General features: G+C 47.5%; 1 protein-coding gene across 2 annotated transcripts; it reads left to right on the top strand.

Annotated features, from left to right (window-relative positions):
* Positions 1-4752: 4752 nt before the first annotated feature.
* Positions 4753-14967, top strand: LOC144170473 (techylectin-5A-like). 2 transcript variants are annotated; one of them, XM_077700300.1, is made up of 4 exons: positions 4753-5086; positions 6775-6954; positions 10661-10803; positions 14788-14967. In XM_077700300.1, exons 2-4 carry the CDS (start codon positions 6816-6818, stop codon positions 14950-14952), a joined length of 447 nt encoding a protein of 148 aa, XP_077556426.1. In that variant the 5' UTR covers positions 4753-5086; positions 6775-6815; the 3' UTR covers positions 14953-14967. The 2 variants fall into 2 exon arrangements, with proteins under 2 accessions (XP_077556426.1, XP_077556427.1); XM_077700301.1 differs by having other exon boundaries at positions 4753-5090.
* Positions 14968-15316: the final 349 nt, after the last annotated feature.

The following is a 15316-nucleotide window of genomic DNA, read 5'->3' as shown; positions in this document are numbered from 1 at the left end:
CTCATTTCCTATATATATATATATATATATATATATATATATATATATATATATATATATATAGATACGGGATGAGGGACTCGGTAAAGATACATATCAAGGTTGCAGTCGTCATTGCCAGTGCTGTTCGGCTTTTTTCGAAATATTTAATAGGGCCGAATGACGTGTGCTTGTTACGTTTCTTTGATTCATTGATAAATAAGCGAAAATATAAGTCGAGAAAAAATCCGCCGTTTTTCCGGGAGCGGGACTCGAACCCACATCTCCGCATAACCGGTGCGGTGCGTTCGCCATTACGCTATCCCCACAGCGGCTTCTCTCTCGACTTTAAAGCGGTGGTTTATATCAGTGTTGTACACGTTCCTCTAAAATAGGAACGAAAGCTCGTTCCTCGTTCCTTCCCAATTTTGAAACGAGTTCCCGTTACAAGTTCCTTTATTGCGAAAGGAACGCGTTCCAGTTCCACTTCGAAAATTGGAACGTGTCGTTACATTAACGTTACAATTAGTTTTTTAAATTAAAATATAGTGTCGGATAATCCTGGGGCGAAATTAAGTGAGAAATGTAAAACTCACATCGAACTACGTATATTACACGAATATTAACAGCGCCAGCAGCAGATTATCAGGAGATAAAAATAATCAAAAGACAACCACCTAGGCGAATTTTTTCAGGGAGCACCGGACAAACTCCAGACGGCTCTAGGACATTTCGGTGCAAGGTGTTTCGGTGCGGAAATTTCGGTGTACGGACATATCGGTGTACGGGCGTTTCGGTGCACGGACATTTCGGTGTGCGGACATTTCGGTGTGCGGACATTTCGCTACAAAAACTTTTCGGCGACCAAATTATCCGGTGCTTGCCTGTTTGGGACACCGTTATATTTTTATTTCCGCTTAACGTGGGTTATGGACAAAAATCTGGAGCAGTGAATTTATTTTTTGATTGATGCCATGTTTGATCTTTGCCAGGTATTTTTAGAAATTCTACATTTATATATTTTTGTTTATACCTATTCCTGGGGACACCTGTTTTGCAGCCGATCGAATTCTTTAGCACACGTTTTGTTTTTCATTTACGACAGGTTAATTTAAATTCGCTCTTTTTTAGCTAAGACAATGAACCGGTGTTTACGATGGTCCGACGCCTTTTTTATACCTTTAAAAAATCACGCACCCTCAAATTACATAAATTACATGCACACTCTCAATATCCAAAACTTCAACATTAGCTACCCCCCCAGAATGCAGAAAACCTTATGAAGGGTATTAGGTAGGCTGGGCTGCCTTGCTAAAATGAATTTGCGAACACTGGTCTAGGATATTGTCGTGGAGGAAGAACGGGCCTTTTTGAAAACAGCAGCAGCTGCTAATGTCCTAAATGTTGATTAAGTGCGTACGGGTTGTGCATACAAATTCCACCCATCCTGTTCGGGAAAACCAACCTTCATTGTATGTTTGCATGCCTACATTCACCACATTTTAATCCTTTGTCCTAGCGCCCCCCACCCCCCCCTCCCCGCCTGCACGTTCGAATCTCGACCAGATTTCTTTTTCAGTCATAATATTTTCGGTTTCCTCTGAAAATCCTACAGGCGTGGCGGAGTTCTCGGTCTCCGAAGCCTCACCGCAGTGATACAGGAAAAGCTTGACATTCACCAGGAGCTCACGAAACCTCTATAATGTGCAACAAAAAGCCACCCAAAAAGCCGTTGAGAACACAATGGTCCAATGGCCCCTACCGTTTGCTGGCTACGCCCTTCCGGGCGTCGCGGTCATACCGATGGCACCCCCACTCCAGGAATCGCTCTGTCTTCGCCTTCAGACTCCCCATTGAGAATTAACTCTTCAAGTCGCGCATATCACGAACACCCCAGGTATACATTTATAAGAATCAAAAAATTGAATATGCTAGTGTGACGAGAGCGGCAACAGTCGTCTTCAAGTTTTCAAAGTTCAGTTGACGCAATGGTGAACCACCAAGGGTGCTGGTAGCCGGCGGGGCTCAGCCTTCCCCTCCCCTAAGTAACGCCACCGGAAGTGCGATCGTTGGTTGGTTAGTTGTAAGTAGAACCGACACCGAATGCAACGAATTATTGAGAAAATAATTAAAACGGTATGCACACGCGCTTAATCTGCCTCGTTTTTCTGTTGTTTTTTTTCGCGGAAGTTTTACGGTGTGTGTGTGTGGGGGGGGGGGGGGATGGACTAAAAGCAGCAGCGTCTTGCACCGTTGGGTGAAGTGAAAGCAAAGCGCTTTGGTAACACATAAATTAGTAGGGTTGTTCCCGTGAATGTTAAAATAAAAAAAAAGGTTGAACGGATGCAAATCAACAACGTTAGTTTTTACCATCTACTACAGAAATTGGGTTTTACGTGGCAATGTTTCGCCAGGGTTTAGCGTTAGTTTCCACGCACGCGGCGCAAGCACAAGTCTCGAACGTAAAATCATATCAAGTCACGAAATTACAATATTAAAGCTAAAATGTTCAAAGAATGCCTGGGACATCCCGTGACTCAAATTGTCTGGGCCAAGACGTCGTGCACCAAAATGTCCGTGCCCAGAAATGTGCGCACCGAAACGTCCTGCACCTAAACGTACGACACCGAAATCTCCGGATCCCGTATTAGACAATCTTTCCGCCAGGGAACCAATTCTATCGGCCAGACGCACGTCCTGGCGTCCCCAGGCAAACGATGAAAGGTGAAACGCATTCTCGCGGTTACGCTATTCACCCGTGGAACGCCGCGTAAGTTCAACCAGCATGAAAGCAAGCACAAGCTGCGGCCTGCTGCGTGGTCATTCTTCTGCCTCTGATTTTCGAGGAAGCACTTACGGCTGAAGGGCGGGCAAATTGACCAGCTTATAGGAAGAGAAACACAGTAGCGACTTGTGGATTTTTTTACTCGAGCCTTGGCATCAAAAACAGCCAAATACTAGCGATGTAACGGCAGGAACGCCGTTCCTGCCGTTCCTTCAAAAACCTAACGAGTTACCGTTACAGTTCCACCGACTCTTAATGGAACGGTGGCGTTCCTCCGTTCCTCCAAAAAGGAACTAGTTCCAGGAACGCCGTTCCTTGTAACGCCGTTCCGTACAACACTGGTTTATATTTACAAGAGCTCTGAGGCCGGTCAACTAGCGCCGCCCTCGACTACCGCGGGAGACGTGGAACGTCTTCTTTCCCAGCGGCCGCCACGTAGAACGTGGTCGGAGGTCGGGGTTAGCAATTGGCATATCCGAACTGCTGGAGCCAGTGCCTCGTAATGCATGTAGCAGAACAGAGAGATACGGAACGAGGGACTCGGTAAAGATACATATCAAGGTTGCAGTCGTCATTGCCAGTGCTGTTCGGCTTTTTTCGAAATATTTAATAGGGCCGAATGACGTGTGCTTGTCACATTTCTTTGATTCATTGATAAATAAGCGAAAATATAAGTCGAGAAAAAATCCGCCGTTTTTCCGGGAGCGGGACTCGAACCCACATCTCCGCATAACCGGTGCGGTGCGTTCGCCATTACGCTATCCCCACAGCGGCTTCTCTCTCGACTTTAAAGCGGGGGTTTATATTTACAAGAGCTCTGAGGCCGGTCAACTAGCGCCGCCCCTCGACTACCTTGGGAGACGTAAAGCCTAGACGCTTATGCTTGGAAAAGCCTAGACGCTTATGCTTCCTGCCAGCTTCCTGCGTTCGAAAAATTGTAGCCATAGAAACTCTATGATTGTTGCTAAAGGCTTTGTCGCCATATTGAGATGGCGATGGGGATGGGTGGGACGAAATTTCCGCTGTTTCGGCAGTTTAGGTTTCGTACCCGACACTAACGCGGATGCGATTTTTCGGCCTATTTTTCCGGGAAAAAGGTGCGCGTTAGAATCGGGTAATTACGGTACTCGCATTACTTCATCCAGGCCGGATAAGGCTTTGCATTTAAAGACAATTATCGGGTAGTAATTCCACTTGTAATTTTTACGTAAATGTCATGGCTATTTCTTTCTGCTGCCAAATAGGCTGTTTTATTTTGAGCCTATCCAGTCTCCCCTTTTTTTGTCCTCTTATTTACATAACTATTTCTAGGGGAAGGGGGGGGGGGCGGGTGCTTCTAGAATAAGAGGTGCAGTTTGAAACTCCCCCGAATAGCGCATTTTTTAACGTGATAATCCATCCCTACCATCCGCCCAGTCTTCAGTAAGGCCTCACTAATACTTCAGTAACACCTTTACCAACATGAAAGAAATGTTTACGAAAAACGACTGCCGCCGGCTGGGGAAGAACAGTTCTTTTTGTCGATATGTCGGCAAAATTCTGGGGTCACTGCTCTTGCCTTATTTGCTCGCTAAATACTTCCCTTCGCCCGATCTGATTTTTCGCTGACCAATGTAATCTCCGTCTAACGCTCCCTCCATAGCGTACTAGCATCGTCCGCCGGGGTGAGTCACACGCGTGCCAACTTCATTTTATTACGGCTTCCAAGCGCGCTTCGAGCCCGTGCATCCCATTACTAGAATCATCCGTGCTAGCCTAACTTAGGGACAAAGTCCCGCTACGATAGCTGAATGGCATCGTTGCACACGCCGTTTCGCCCCTAGACGTAAGAACGCTGAGGTTGGGTTTTTTTTATACACGTGGCGGGCATTGCAACCTGGTTTTTCCTTCCCACTGTCGGGATAAATGATAAACGAAGCTGCTGCGAAGAAACAAATCGAAAGATTTCGCCCCGCACGCGTTCCTTTTTTCTTGCTGCGATGCCTGCCCTACGCCGGATGGCCTTGCGACATTCGAGTGCAGCACGTGTCCGTTAGCGCCGGCTTTTATCGCTAGCCCGCGTTCGTCAGCCCATTGCGAGGAGCAGTGAAAGACGGGCCTTCACGGCTTTCTTTCATCCGTGTTTCCCACGACGGTGCTCTCGGTGAACCCAACCGCCTTTTCTTTTTATTTTATTTTTCTTTCCTAGTGACTTGACGTGTGCTTCGCTCAAAGGTAAAGCTCGCCTATATACAGCAGCGTTGAGCTAACCGTCTGCGTACGGCGCTCCAAGGGAACATCTTCGCACGGATAGTTGTACGAGGGTCTGCTCAACTGGGATCAGTAAGTACGTGCAATAGTTGTTCTTACTTTTTGTTGGCGGATTCGGAATTAGTTGCAGGTAGGTCCCCTAGAAATGGCTAGCAACTAACCACTAATGGTCTGTTCGCGACACGCCATATACAGCCCTGTTTAGACGGCGTTGCTAATGGCTAAGTTAATCAATCGCGAACGTCTATTGTGGGTAAACTCGCGATACACGAAACCTTGAGTGCCTTCCATATTGTAGCATAATGGTTAGTACCGTTTTTTTTTATGCTGCTCCCAAGAGCGCCAAAGAGAAAGCAATTTTCGTCACAACTGCGGCTGTGGCGTTTGAACAATTTGTATATAACAAGCCAGACGACATCTGCCTCACTTTTCAATGCCGTGTTTCATTAACCGCTGTATATCCTGTGACGCAACGCTGCTAAACGTAAAAAAAAAAGTATTTAAGTCGGGGTTTTTCGCGCCGGTCAAGGGGGCGTGCAGTAGGAGAATGCTGCTGAATGATAGTCCACCTGAGGTACGTGCGCCGAACTATTGTATATTCATAGGAAGCTTCGTTTTGCCGCCTCCGTTTGAAAAAGAGCCACCATGGCCAGGAATCGAATCCGTGTCCTCTTGTATAGCAACATGGCGCCGTAACCACCGAGCCACAGCGGCGAGTGCGATGCACAGCAGCACAGCGTTGACTGTTTATCTTCCCGTAGCCATTATAAGGCTGATCCACAGCCTTGGCTGTCAAGGCGCTGTCACTTCAAGCTGACTCGACCCCGGCGGAGATTAGTCGAGGCCACCGACCAATAGGTGTTTCGTCGGCTAAAACTGTTCCAGTTGTCGGACGTTCTCTGCTTGTCTTACTACAACACTAACACATCTAAGATGACGGTAAATGACCGAATCAGAATTTGTGATCCCCACTTTGTTAGCATGCTCTTAATTGATTGAACGTCCTTCGCTTTTTAGTGTGAAGCTTTCTTAGGCCACCATTCCCGCAGTTTGAACGATCTGGCCTTCCTGGCTAGCTAACTTACTGGCTGAAACAGTGTTCGAGTTGTGATACTTGCTTTGCCCCGGCTAAACCGACTGAAGGGGCCCTTAAAACCAGTCGGCAGTCAATTACTTGAGGGACGCGGTTCGACAGGATGTGTGCCGCGGTGTTCGCTCACGTAGATTCATCTAAACAAAGTAATGGAGACGAATAACCCTGCGCAGAAAAAATAGCCGGCCAATCACGCATCAGGTAATGTGGTTTCGTTCGGATTTAACAGAAAACTGTTGAACTGGTTTCGCAAACAAACTATCATTTAGTAATCTGTAAAGAATTAATGAAAACGCGAACCATTGCAGCCCACGATGAATGTGCATACACAACTAAACAGTGCCAAAACACTCACACACACACGTGCACAAGCCACGCAAATTTTCGTGCGAATGCGCGTGCGCATTTGTCAAGTAAAACGCTCTGCCACCTAGCCACCAAACATTTTGCTGGGCCGTTTCCCCACCAGCAGTTACACCTCCTGCCGCAGACCTTTTCAATCACGGAACTCAATCGGTTGCGCTTGGAGCGACGCACTTTGTACAGCCAACTTTCATAGCAGTAAACTCCCAAATGCCAGCCTTGAAATACGCGCGAATAAAAAAGAAAGAAACAGAAGTTCCGCTTAAAACACCTCTGGATCTCTCTTTCTTTTTTCCCTTTTTAGATCACAAGAAATCCCTGCCTGCCTGCCTCTGTGGATCCGCGATGATGCCATACATCAGCGTTGTGTGTATGGTGGCCGCCCTGACGTTCGCGTCATCACCGACTGCGGCGATGGGTCCATCAATCGTGGACGCGGAAGAGCGAGTACGCGAACTCTCGGGTATACTCGCCAACGTGAAGAGTGAGCTATTTCCTCTTCTGTGCTCGTGATCGGGCCGGCTCGCAAAGACCGGGCTCAACTTTTCCCAGGAGCTAAACAGTATGGCTAGGATTACAGCATAAAGGCGACAAAATCTGCAAGGGAATTGAGAAAGAAAAAAATCTGCGCCTCTCTGTCTCAAAAATAACGTTTCTGGTCTCCCAGTACAGGCTGTGGTGATGAGCTTCCCGGAACTCTTCTGTCCGGAAAACGGTTACAGGTAACCACACGGGTTGCACCTATAGGCAAAGGATAACCAAGCCCGATGAGCGCCTAAAAAAATGGTTTACGAACTAAACATGTTTTCACTTTTAGGCTTGGGTTTTAATTCAAGTTTTTACGCTTGTCTATGTCTTTTTACTGTTGTTAATGGTATCAATACGCAGAAAAAGATATTGGTTTCTGTTTGTGAGCCAACCGCTCTTTTTTTTTTTTTTGCTTTGAACTAAAAAGCCAAATAAAGCGCATACGTGCATCAGCGAAGTTGCAACGGCCTCCAGTTAGAGGCTAGTAGAATGTTCCAAATAAATAAATAAATAAATAAATAAATAAATTGCAGTTTTATTACGCTCGTTTCCTTTTGCACGATCGGATGCTACCAAACGGATAATTGGAATTGCGTAAAACTCAGTGGGTAAGGCGTTGTGTTGCTGAGCACCAGGGCGCGGGTTCAATACCGGGCCGCAGCGGCCGCTTTTCTGATGGAGGCGAAAAGCAAAAAACTCCCCCCACCTCCCCGAAGGGGATCGTGCGGAAATGCGAATGCATTGGGTGCACCGATGAGTGCGCTGCGGCAAGCAGTAACGGAGAGAGGCGTGCGCTCCACTGCATTTATATACATTTTCCGAGCGCAGCGAGCGGAGATAGGGTACGCGGAGAGGAGAGAGAGACCCGCGCAACACGCCCGCCCCGTGCGCGAGCTCTCTCTCCCGCCGAGCTCCGCGATGCGAGCGCCATCACACGCCCGAGCGCGCTCCTCCTCTCCCCTTGCCCTCCACTACTCCCGCCCGAGCTACCACCTGCTCCGGTTGCTAGGCGCGCCACAGCTGTTGCTAGGGGCGAGGAGGAGCGCGGAGTGATAACACCTGCGGGCGCACGCCGACGGAGCACGACAACCCCCGATTAAGAAATGCATTCGCATTTACGACGACGACGACGAAGAAGGCAGAACTACGAGGCGCGCGCTCACGTGCGCTCGCGCTGGAAGAATGCAGGCGCACGCCGACGGAGCACGACAACCCCTGACTAAGAAATGCATTCGCATTTAAAACGCCCGTGTGTACGGGATTTCGTTCGGCGCACGTTAAAGGTCCGCATGTGGTCAAAGTTAATCCGGAGTCCTCCACTACGGCGCGCCTTATCGCCTGCGCTGCGTCGGCACGTTAAACCGTACAATCAATCAATCAATCAATCAATCAATCAATCAATCAATCAATCAATCAATCAATCGATCGAATTGCGTAAAGCTTGCTGCCCTGCCATCCGCGTTCAAGATGATTTCGAAGCCTGCGAGCTTTGTTTGGGCTACGGCAGCGAAGGGTTATTCGACAGAACAAATTTACGTTGACTGCTTGGTAATTAAGACTGTTAGGCGGAGGGTGGTTAAGTGCAGTGGGACCCCATACACAGATAGAAGATAATTTGAGCATCCTGCAGTTCGATGACGTGCATCGAAATATCGTACTCACTGGATGGTTCTTGCCTTGAAAAGTTAAACAGGCGCCGTGCACAGCAATTAACGCACGGACTATAGGCTCAGCAGCAGAGCGCCTGTGATTCAAAAGGCATAGGGGTGAGAGAGGCTGCAACATTAGCACTGGGCATCCGCGCATAGAGCTTCTTACAATATACACTAGAGAGGAATCTGGCGCTAGCGTCTATGCGGCTCACATCAAGGCCGTCTGTGTAGTCATGGGCAGCCATTACATCATGCGCTCACCTTAGTTACATCATTGGATTGGACTGAAACGCTTAGTGGCCGTATATTCGAACACAGTGACAAATGGTGTGTTATTGTATAAGTGGAAAATAAAACAGTGTGTATTAAAGCTAAGGAAAAAGGAAGTAAAGCGTATTTTTCCAGGAAGGGTTGTGCCTACTATTCTGCAGGACCAGCTGGTAGTTAACAACAATGTCAATACTTTGGGCGAAACTCATTAGATACTCTTATTTTATTAAGTTTACCATTATTTCAGATAATAAGTTGCTTCAACAGTTTGGAAAGCTTTTTGAGCGTGCCTATGAGAACGTCGCCTTCGTGGCGAACCGGTGCACCGACCGTCAGCTATAGTTTAACAAAACTTGTTGCTGAGTGAGTTGCTTCATACGTGAAGAAGTTCGAAAACATAGCGCTAAACAGTCGCGGACGAAGAGAAGATGGGACAGACACAGGCGCCCGTATCTGTCGTATCTTCTCTTCGTCAAAGTACGTTGTTTCTTATTTCTTTTTTTTCGTCAGCTACATTTTCGCGGCCGCCATATTGCCCGGTCAGTCATACGTCCTTCTACTGCGGCATTACCAACGTCAGGTACGATCACGCACTACCTGCCTTTCCACCGAACGCTGCTATCACAGAACAGGGAGGATTTCGGCTTCCTCGTAGCTCGTAGACGTGTTAATGCATAGGGAAGAAAGCAAATCCCAAAAACCGCCTAAGAATCCAATTGCCATGCCAAGCCCAAGCCAAAAGCGGGGGTCTTCCCACAAACCCCCACGACGACATGGATTACCAGGTGCAGCTTCCTCTCTAGTATACTTACTAAGAAACTCTATGCATCCGCGTATCCTTTTGCATCCCAGTTTTGGGCGTTCTTGAAATTTTTTTTCCCTTGCTTACTAGTAAACGCTGTTAAACTAATTGTTGTGGCGATGATGGCAAAGAACAGACATAGAACTGTAAACCCACATTTTCGCGCAACTCGTAAATGCTTTTCTTTTTTTATGCGAAGCATTCTTTGCCGGCAGATTCCGGATTCAACAGCCTGACCTGTCTTGGCTTGTTAGCTGGCTGGCTGGCGTCCTTTGTAACAAATACATATAGACAAACACGGTACTACCAGCACCAGTCGCATCTTAGGTTCGCACATGTCGACATTATTTAGTGCAAAAAGAACATTTTCTGAAGCAACACACAGGTACATAATCGATGCTGACGCTGTTCTTTGAATTAGGCATAATCACCGAAGGGGCGAGGTGATTGCACAATGCAGACAGAGGGCTCGCGAAACCAATGAAAAGGAGCATCACCGCTAATGTGGCTCTGCCACCCAACTAAAGGGCCGCCGAGGTATTCACCTGACGTCCCAACAATGGGACCGGCTGTTTTACTGCGGCTCCCTTACTATACGCCGTTCAGTTTAGGGCGGCCCGCAGTGGTTAAACATTTATCAGCGTATTCGGCCGTTCCTCGTCTTCGCCAGCGTGATCGAGATAGCTTGATATTAGTGCTGAGCATTACCTGGCTAATTACCCCGTTTAGAAGGACTTTATGCCTAGCCTTCGGGCCCCTGGTCACGAGGGAACTACAGTGCGTCGTAGCAGCTTCCGTTGCAGGAAGAAACGAAACACGCAGACGCACACACGCACGCTCGCACGCAGGCACTAATTGCACTACTTTTCCCAAGCCGAAGAACGCTTCGCACTTAAAGTGAATGGTCATGATTGATGTTGCCTGCAATTTTTCTTTAGACTCGATTCTGCCACGGCACTGCAACGAACTCAAGCATGCTGGGCAAGACACGAGTGGCGTGTACAGGATTTTCCACAAGGAAGCCGGCTCGTCCGGACAGCGAGTCTACTGCGACATGGACACGGACGGCGGGGGCTGGACGGTGAGGCCACCTGGTATAAGAGAGTGTGCTTGGGTAGGAAAAAGCGAGTTGAAATTGATCACATTTATGAATCGTCCCGCTCACGCATCTAACATGGCAAACGGATGGCTTCGCAGCGCCATTTATCGATAAATGAACGTCACCATCATCATTTAAGTAGCAATACCCGACAAAGGTTTCTTACGTATGCAACAACTGGACTTAAACGGGAGAAAGCTTGGCGACTTCTAAGAACCTACGAGGACACCTAAGGCGTTCTTGTGGGGTTGTAATTGCGATAGCTGAATTTGTAATCGCCCTTTAATGCTTGCGTCTTTTTTTCCCCTTTTTTTTTCCCTCTCGGTTGGTGTGACTCAGAACGCAGGCGAGTTTGCATCAACAAGAAAACAGAACATTTTAGCGCGAACATAATTTTAGGGGCGAAGCCCCTCAGGGGATGGAGCTGTTGACGTCTTCTGCTGTCGTCGCAATCGTCGTCTCATCTAATCACGGTACTAAAATACCAGGACACTCATTTACGCCTCGCGCTGGAGGGCTTCGTAACGCGTTCTAAAAAAACACCGGGACACTCGTTTACGCCTCGCGCTAGAGAGCTTCATGCTTCAAAGACAAGGGACTTTTACAGCCAAGCTGTATACCTCTACCTCGCAACGGGTTCGCCTCCGTGGGCAATAATGCCAACTCGCCAAGAATACACATGTACACTGCATGATTCGCCCATCTCCAGGTTTCACGTTCGTGGAGGTGGCCCGAGATTTTTTTTTTTTTACTCTTATAACTGCTACTTGTGGCACTAGCATGCTCAAGTTACTCCGTGGGCGTGGGTACTAGTTCCTGACATATGTTCCAAGTCGAAGGCCACAGCGCATTCACTGTATCCACCTCAAGTCAATCAGATGAGCTGCGGTGGGCTTGGGATTGAGCGCTAATCTCGCCATCAGGAGGTTCCTGGTTCGAATACCACCCAATTTCAAACTTACCGAACTTATTTTAAACTCAAATTCTCTGTTTTTATTCCTTCAGCCATCGACCTATTCATGGGCTTTTTTTTTTTTTTAGCAGGGACGCCGGATTCTCGAAGTACCAAGCTTATTAATGATTTGGCACTAAAAGAAAGTGGTCGCGTAAAGGCGACAACCAGATTGTCACGCTAGATGGTCTCTTGCGCTCTATACAGAGTACAGGTGCTCCAAAAGTTAAACGGAGCACGGGATCGGTTGCCGGAGTTGGCAAAACTGCATGCCAGCGCGATCTACGAATAGATGCGCGGCAGATAGCGAGAGTGCGTGGGCACATCCGGCTTGCCCATTTCGACACGCTGACGCTCGCCTTATCGCCGGATCAAGCGAAGCCGCGCTGCTGCCATCCCTGTTCGCCAGGGGCGCTTCCAATGCTTACGAGTTAAGTTGGGATACCCTTCTTTTTCAACATAGTCTACTGAAGTTTCTGCAATAAAGTCGATTTTTTTTGAAGCAGCTGGCCTCCGATAGGCTCACCCCGTCAATTCTCTTGAGCGCCCATTAACACCATGGAAGCAATGCAGCTAATACACGCATGAACTGTGCGTTTTTATCCAGTCTTCATGAGTTTCCTTGAGGCGAGCATGGTTAAGGCCGCACTTGCTGAATGATTCACGAGTGGTTAAGCCTCATGGAACAACAAACACCACCAGGGTAATCGCAAACCAGGCCAGGGTTGTGTACAAAGTGGTGGCGTTCCTAACAAAAAACGGAATCGATACTCCGCTGAAGATCAGTTTTCTTCCCGACGCGGGCAAACAGATTCGTGCATAAAGCATTGGAAGCGCCCCTGACGAGCAGGGATGCCAGCAGCGCGGCTTCGCTTGAGCCGGCGATAAGGCGAGCGTCAGCGTATTGAGATGGACCAGCCGGATGTGCCCACGCACTCCGCTATCTGCGGCGCATCTACATAGATCGCGCTGGCATGCAGTTTTGCCCGCACCGGCCACCGCTCACGTGCTCCGTTTAACTTTTGGAGCACCTGTACAGTCATCCGGAAGCTTAAGCCTCGGGGGATGGCGTACACAAGGGGGTATTGGCCTCGAGGACATACCGTGGCGCCACCTACGAGTGACGTCACTTGTAGGACGCTGAATCGTGTTGTCGTCTGCTACAACACATTTCCCGTGCGTATGCGGAAGCGTGTTTTTTTGTTGTGGCCACCGTCTCGCCCGCTCCTTGTGGATTTGATTCAAATTACCAAAAAAGTTGTCTGTAAACCAAATAATTCGGGCAAGCAATCAGCGACTCGCTTGTTCCCGGCGACACCGCCGCGTTTAGGTAGTTGCTACCATCGCGACCCACAGCTCTTACATACGCAGCCAGCTAACGCCAAGGACGATGCAACTGATGCCGAGAAAAGTACGCTGTAAATTCATTATGAAATACTTGTGACGGGACATGTGTGTGCAAGCAAACACCTTGTAACAGCGAAGGAAACGCGTCGCTCACTTATGATCTCACCGCGCGAACTGCTCGTATTGCCTGGTAAATGAATGACGCGAGAACGGTGATCAGATTGCTTCGCCACATATGCTTAAAAGTATTGTTATGGTCTGCAGTTTGGCTTAATCAGTGCCTATTTCCCGTACGATGTCTTTATAGTCATGCCCGGATTTGATTAACGATCACTGCCGTAGCCTGTACTCTGCATGGCTGATGATTACTTTTCGCGACTTGTCCGCAATGTATGAACGGTATGAACGCGAGTTTTTAACGCCTTCGAGCGGGTTCGAACAAGGTATATTTAGTTTTCATTAGGTGCTCGGCTTGGTAATTTATAATTGCAGCGTGTTTTGTATGTTTACTGTAAGCCGGCATTTCTCAAGCATCAATTTTGAAACTCACGACTGCTCACAGAAAGCGAGGCTGCGTACGAGGCGAAACGACGTGTTTCGCCTCGTACGCCAACTACGCAGCAAGACGGTGATCAGATTGCTTCGCCGCACATGCTTAAAAGTATTGTTATGGCCTGCAGTTTAGCTTAATCAGTGCCTATTTCCCGTACGATGTTTTTATAGTCATGCCCGGATTTGATTAACGATCACTGCCGTAGCCTGTACTCTGCACGGCTGATGTTTACTTTTCGCGACTTGTCCGCAATGTATGAACGGTATGAACGCGAGTTTTTAACGCCTTCGAGCGGGTTCAGACAAGGCTATATTTAGTTTTCATTAGGTGCTCGGCTTGGTAATTTATAATTGCAGCGTGTTTTGTATGTTTACAGTAAGCCGGCATTTCTCAAGCATCGATGTCGAAACTCACGACTGCTCACAGAAGGCGAGGCTGCGTACGAGGCGAAACACGAGATAGGAACGGTGATCCTACAAGTGATGTCAAAACGATCGCAGCGCCGGCCTCCCCAGTGGAGGGCCTCGCGGCCAATATTGTCTGCGGCTCGATGCAAGTCGATCGCCGTTACCGCCTCGCCGCAGACGATGCGAGATCCGCCGCATCTCTTTCGTGAAGAGTATTGGGATCCCTACGGAGTCGCGATGGTCAAAATGTGCACCTCACTTGTTGTGAAGTCACTCCTCAAGCTTAATGTCCGCCGAAAGGTTCTATCAGTCGTATTATTGCTTGTGTGTGCGTGCGTGCGGGCGTCATTACTCGTGCATCTTTGTACTATGCCAAGTGCTAGATTTCCCACTTTTGGGCAGGTCTTCCCATTTTCCTTCTCCAGAGCCATGAACATTATCTGCGTAATTCTAGCGTGAATTTACAGATATTTTGTTGCTGTGTAAGGGTCTTGAAATCAACGAACCCCTCCACAGAAATAAAATAGCTACAAATTAACGCTACAATTGCGCAGATAACGTTACTAACGTTTATAAACATTAGTTTAATTGTCTCACTAGTAAAAATAATTCGAAAAAAAATGAACCGGTCCTTTGTTTGTCTGAGGATAAAACGTATGTTAACGAAAGTTTATGTTTTTTATAATAACTTTGTTGTTGACATGCAGGTGATACAGAGAAGAGGACAGTTCGGCAATAGGGTGTTCCATTTCTATCGGAACTGGACTGAGTACGCCCGTGGCTTCGGGAACCCAGCTGATGAGTACTGGATTGGTAAGCCAATTATGCTTCCAAACGCAGCGCTCCAGGGCAAAAAAAGGGGCAAGACTTGAACGAAAAGTGAGCAAACACACAACAGTGCTGCGCTGGGAAGATACCAGACAGTAATATTTTTCCTTAATTTCGGGGTATAATAGCCGGAAGAACGAGTGCTGGTTCATATTAATAATAATAATAATAATAATAATAATAATAATAATAATAATAATAATAATAATAATAATAATAATCAATCAATCAATCAATCAATCAACCTTTATTTTTGGTGCCCAGGAACAACCCTAGGGTCTTGGTACTGGTACACCATATACAAGCATACATAAAAACAAACTAAAATCAAGACAACACAACACATAAAACCATATATATGAAAGAAACAATAAGGTAAAAATAGTTACAGAGATCCCAGAAAGCAAA

This window comes from Haemaphysalis longicornis, unplaced genomic scaffold (genome assembly GCF_048455015.1).
Source record: "Haemaphysalis longicornis isolate Haplotype H1 unplaced genomic scaffold, Haemaphysalis longicornis Haplotype H1 scaffold_2, whole genome shotgun sequence".
Taxonomy (NCBI): Eukaryota; Metazoa; Arthropoda; class Arachnida; order Ixodida; family Ixodidae; genus Haemaphysalis; species Haemaphysalis longicornis.
The sequence above is the reverse complement of the archived record's forward strand: the minus strand, read 5'-3'. Positions and strand labels throughout refer to the sequence as shown.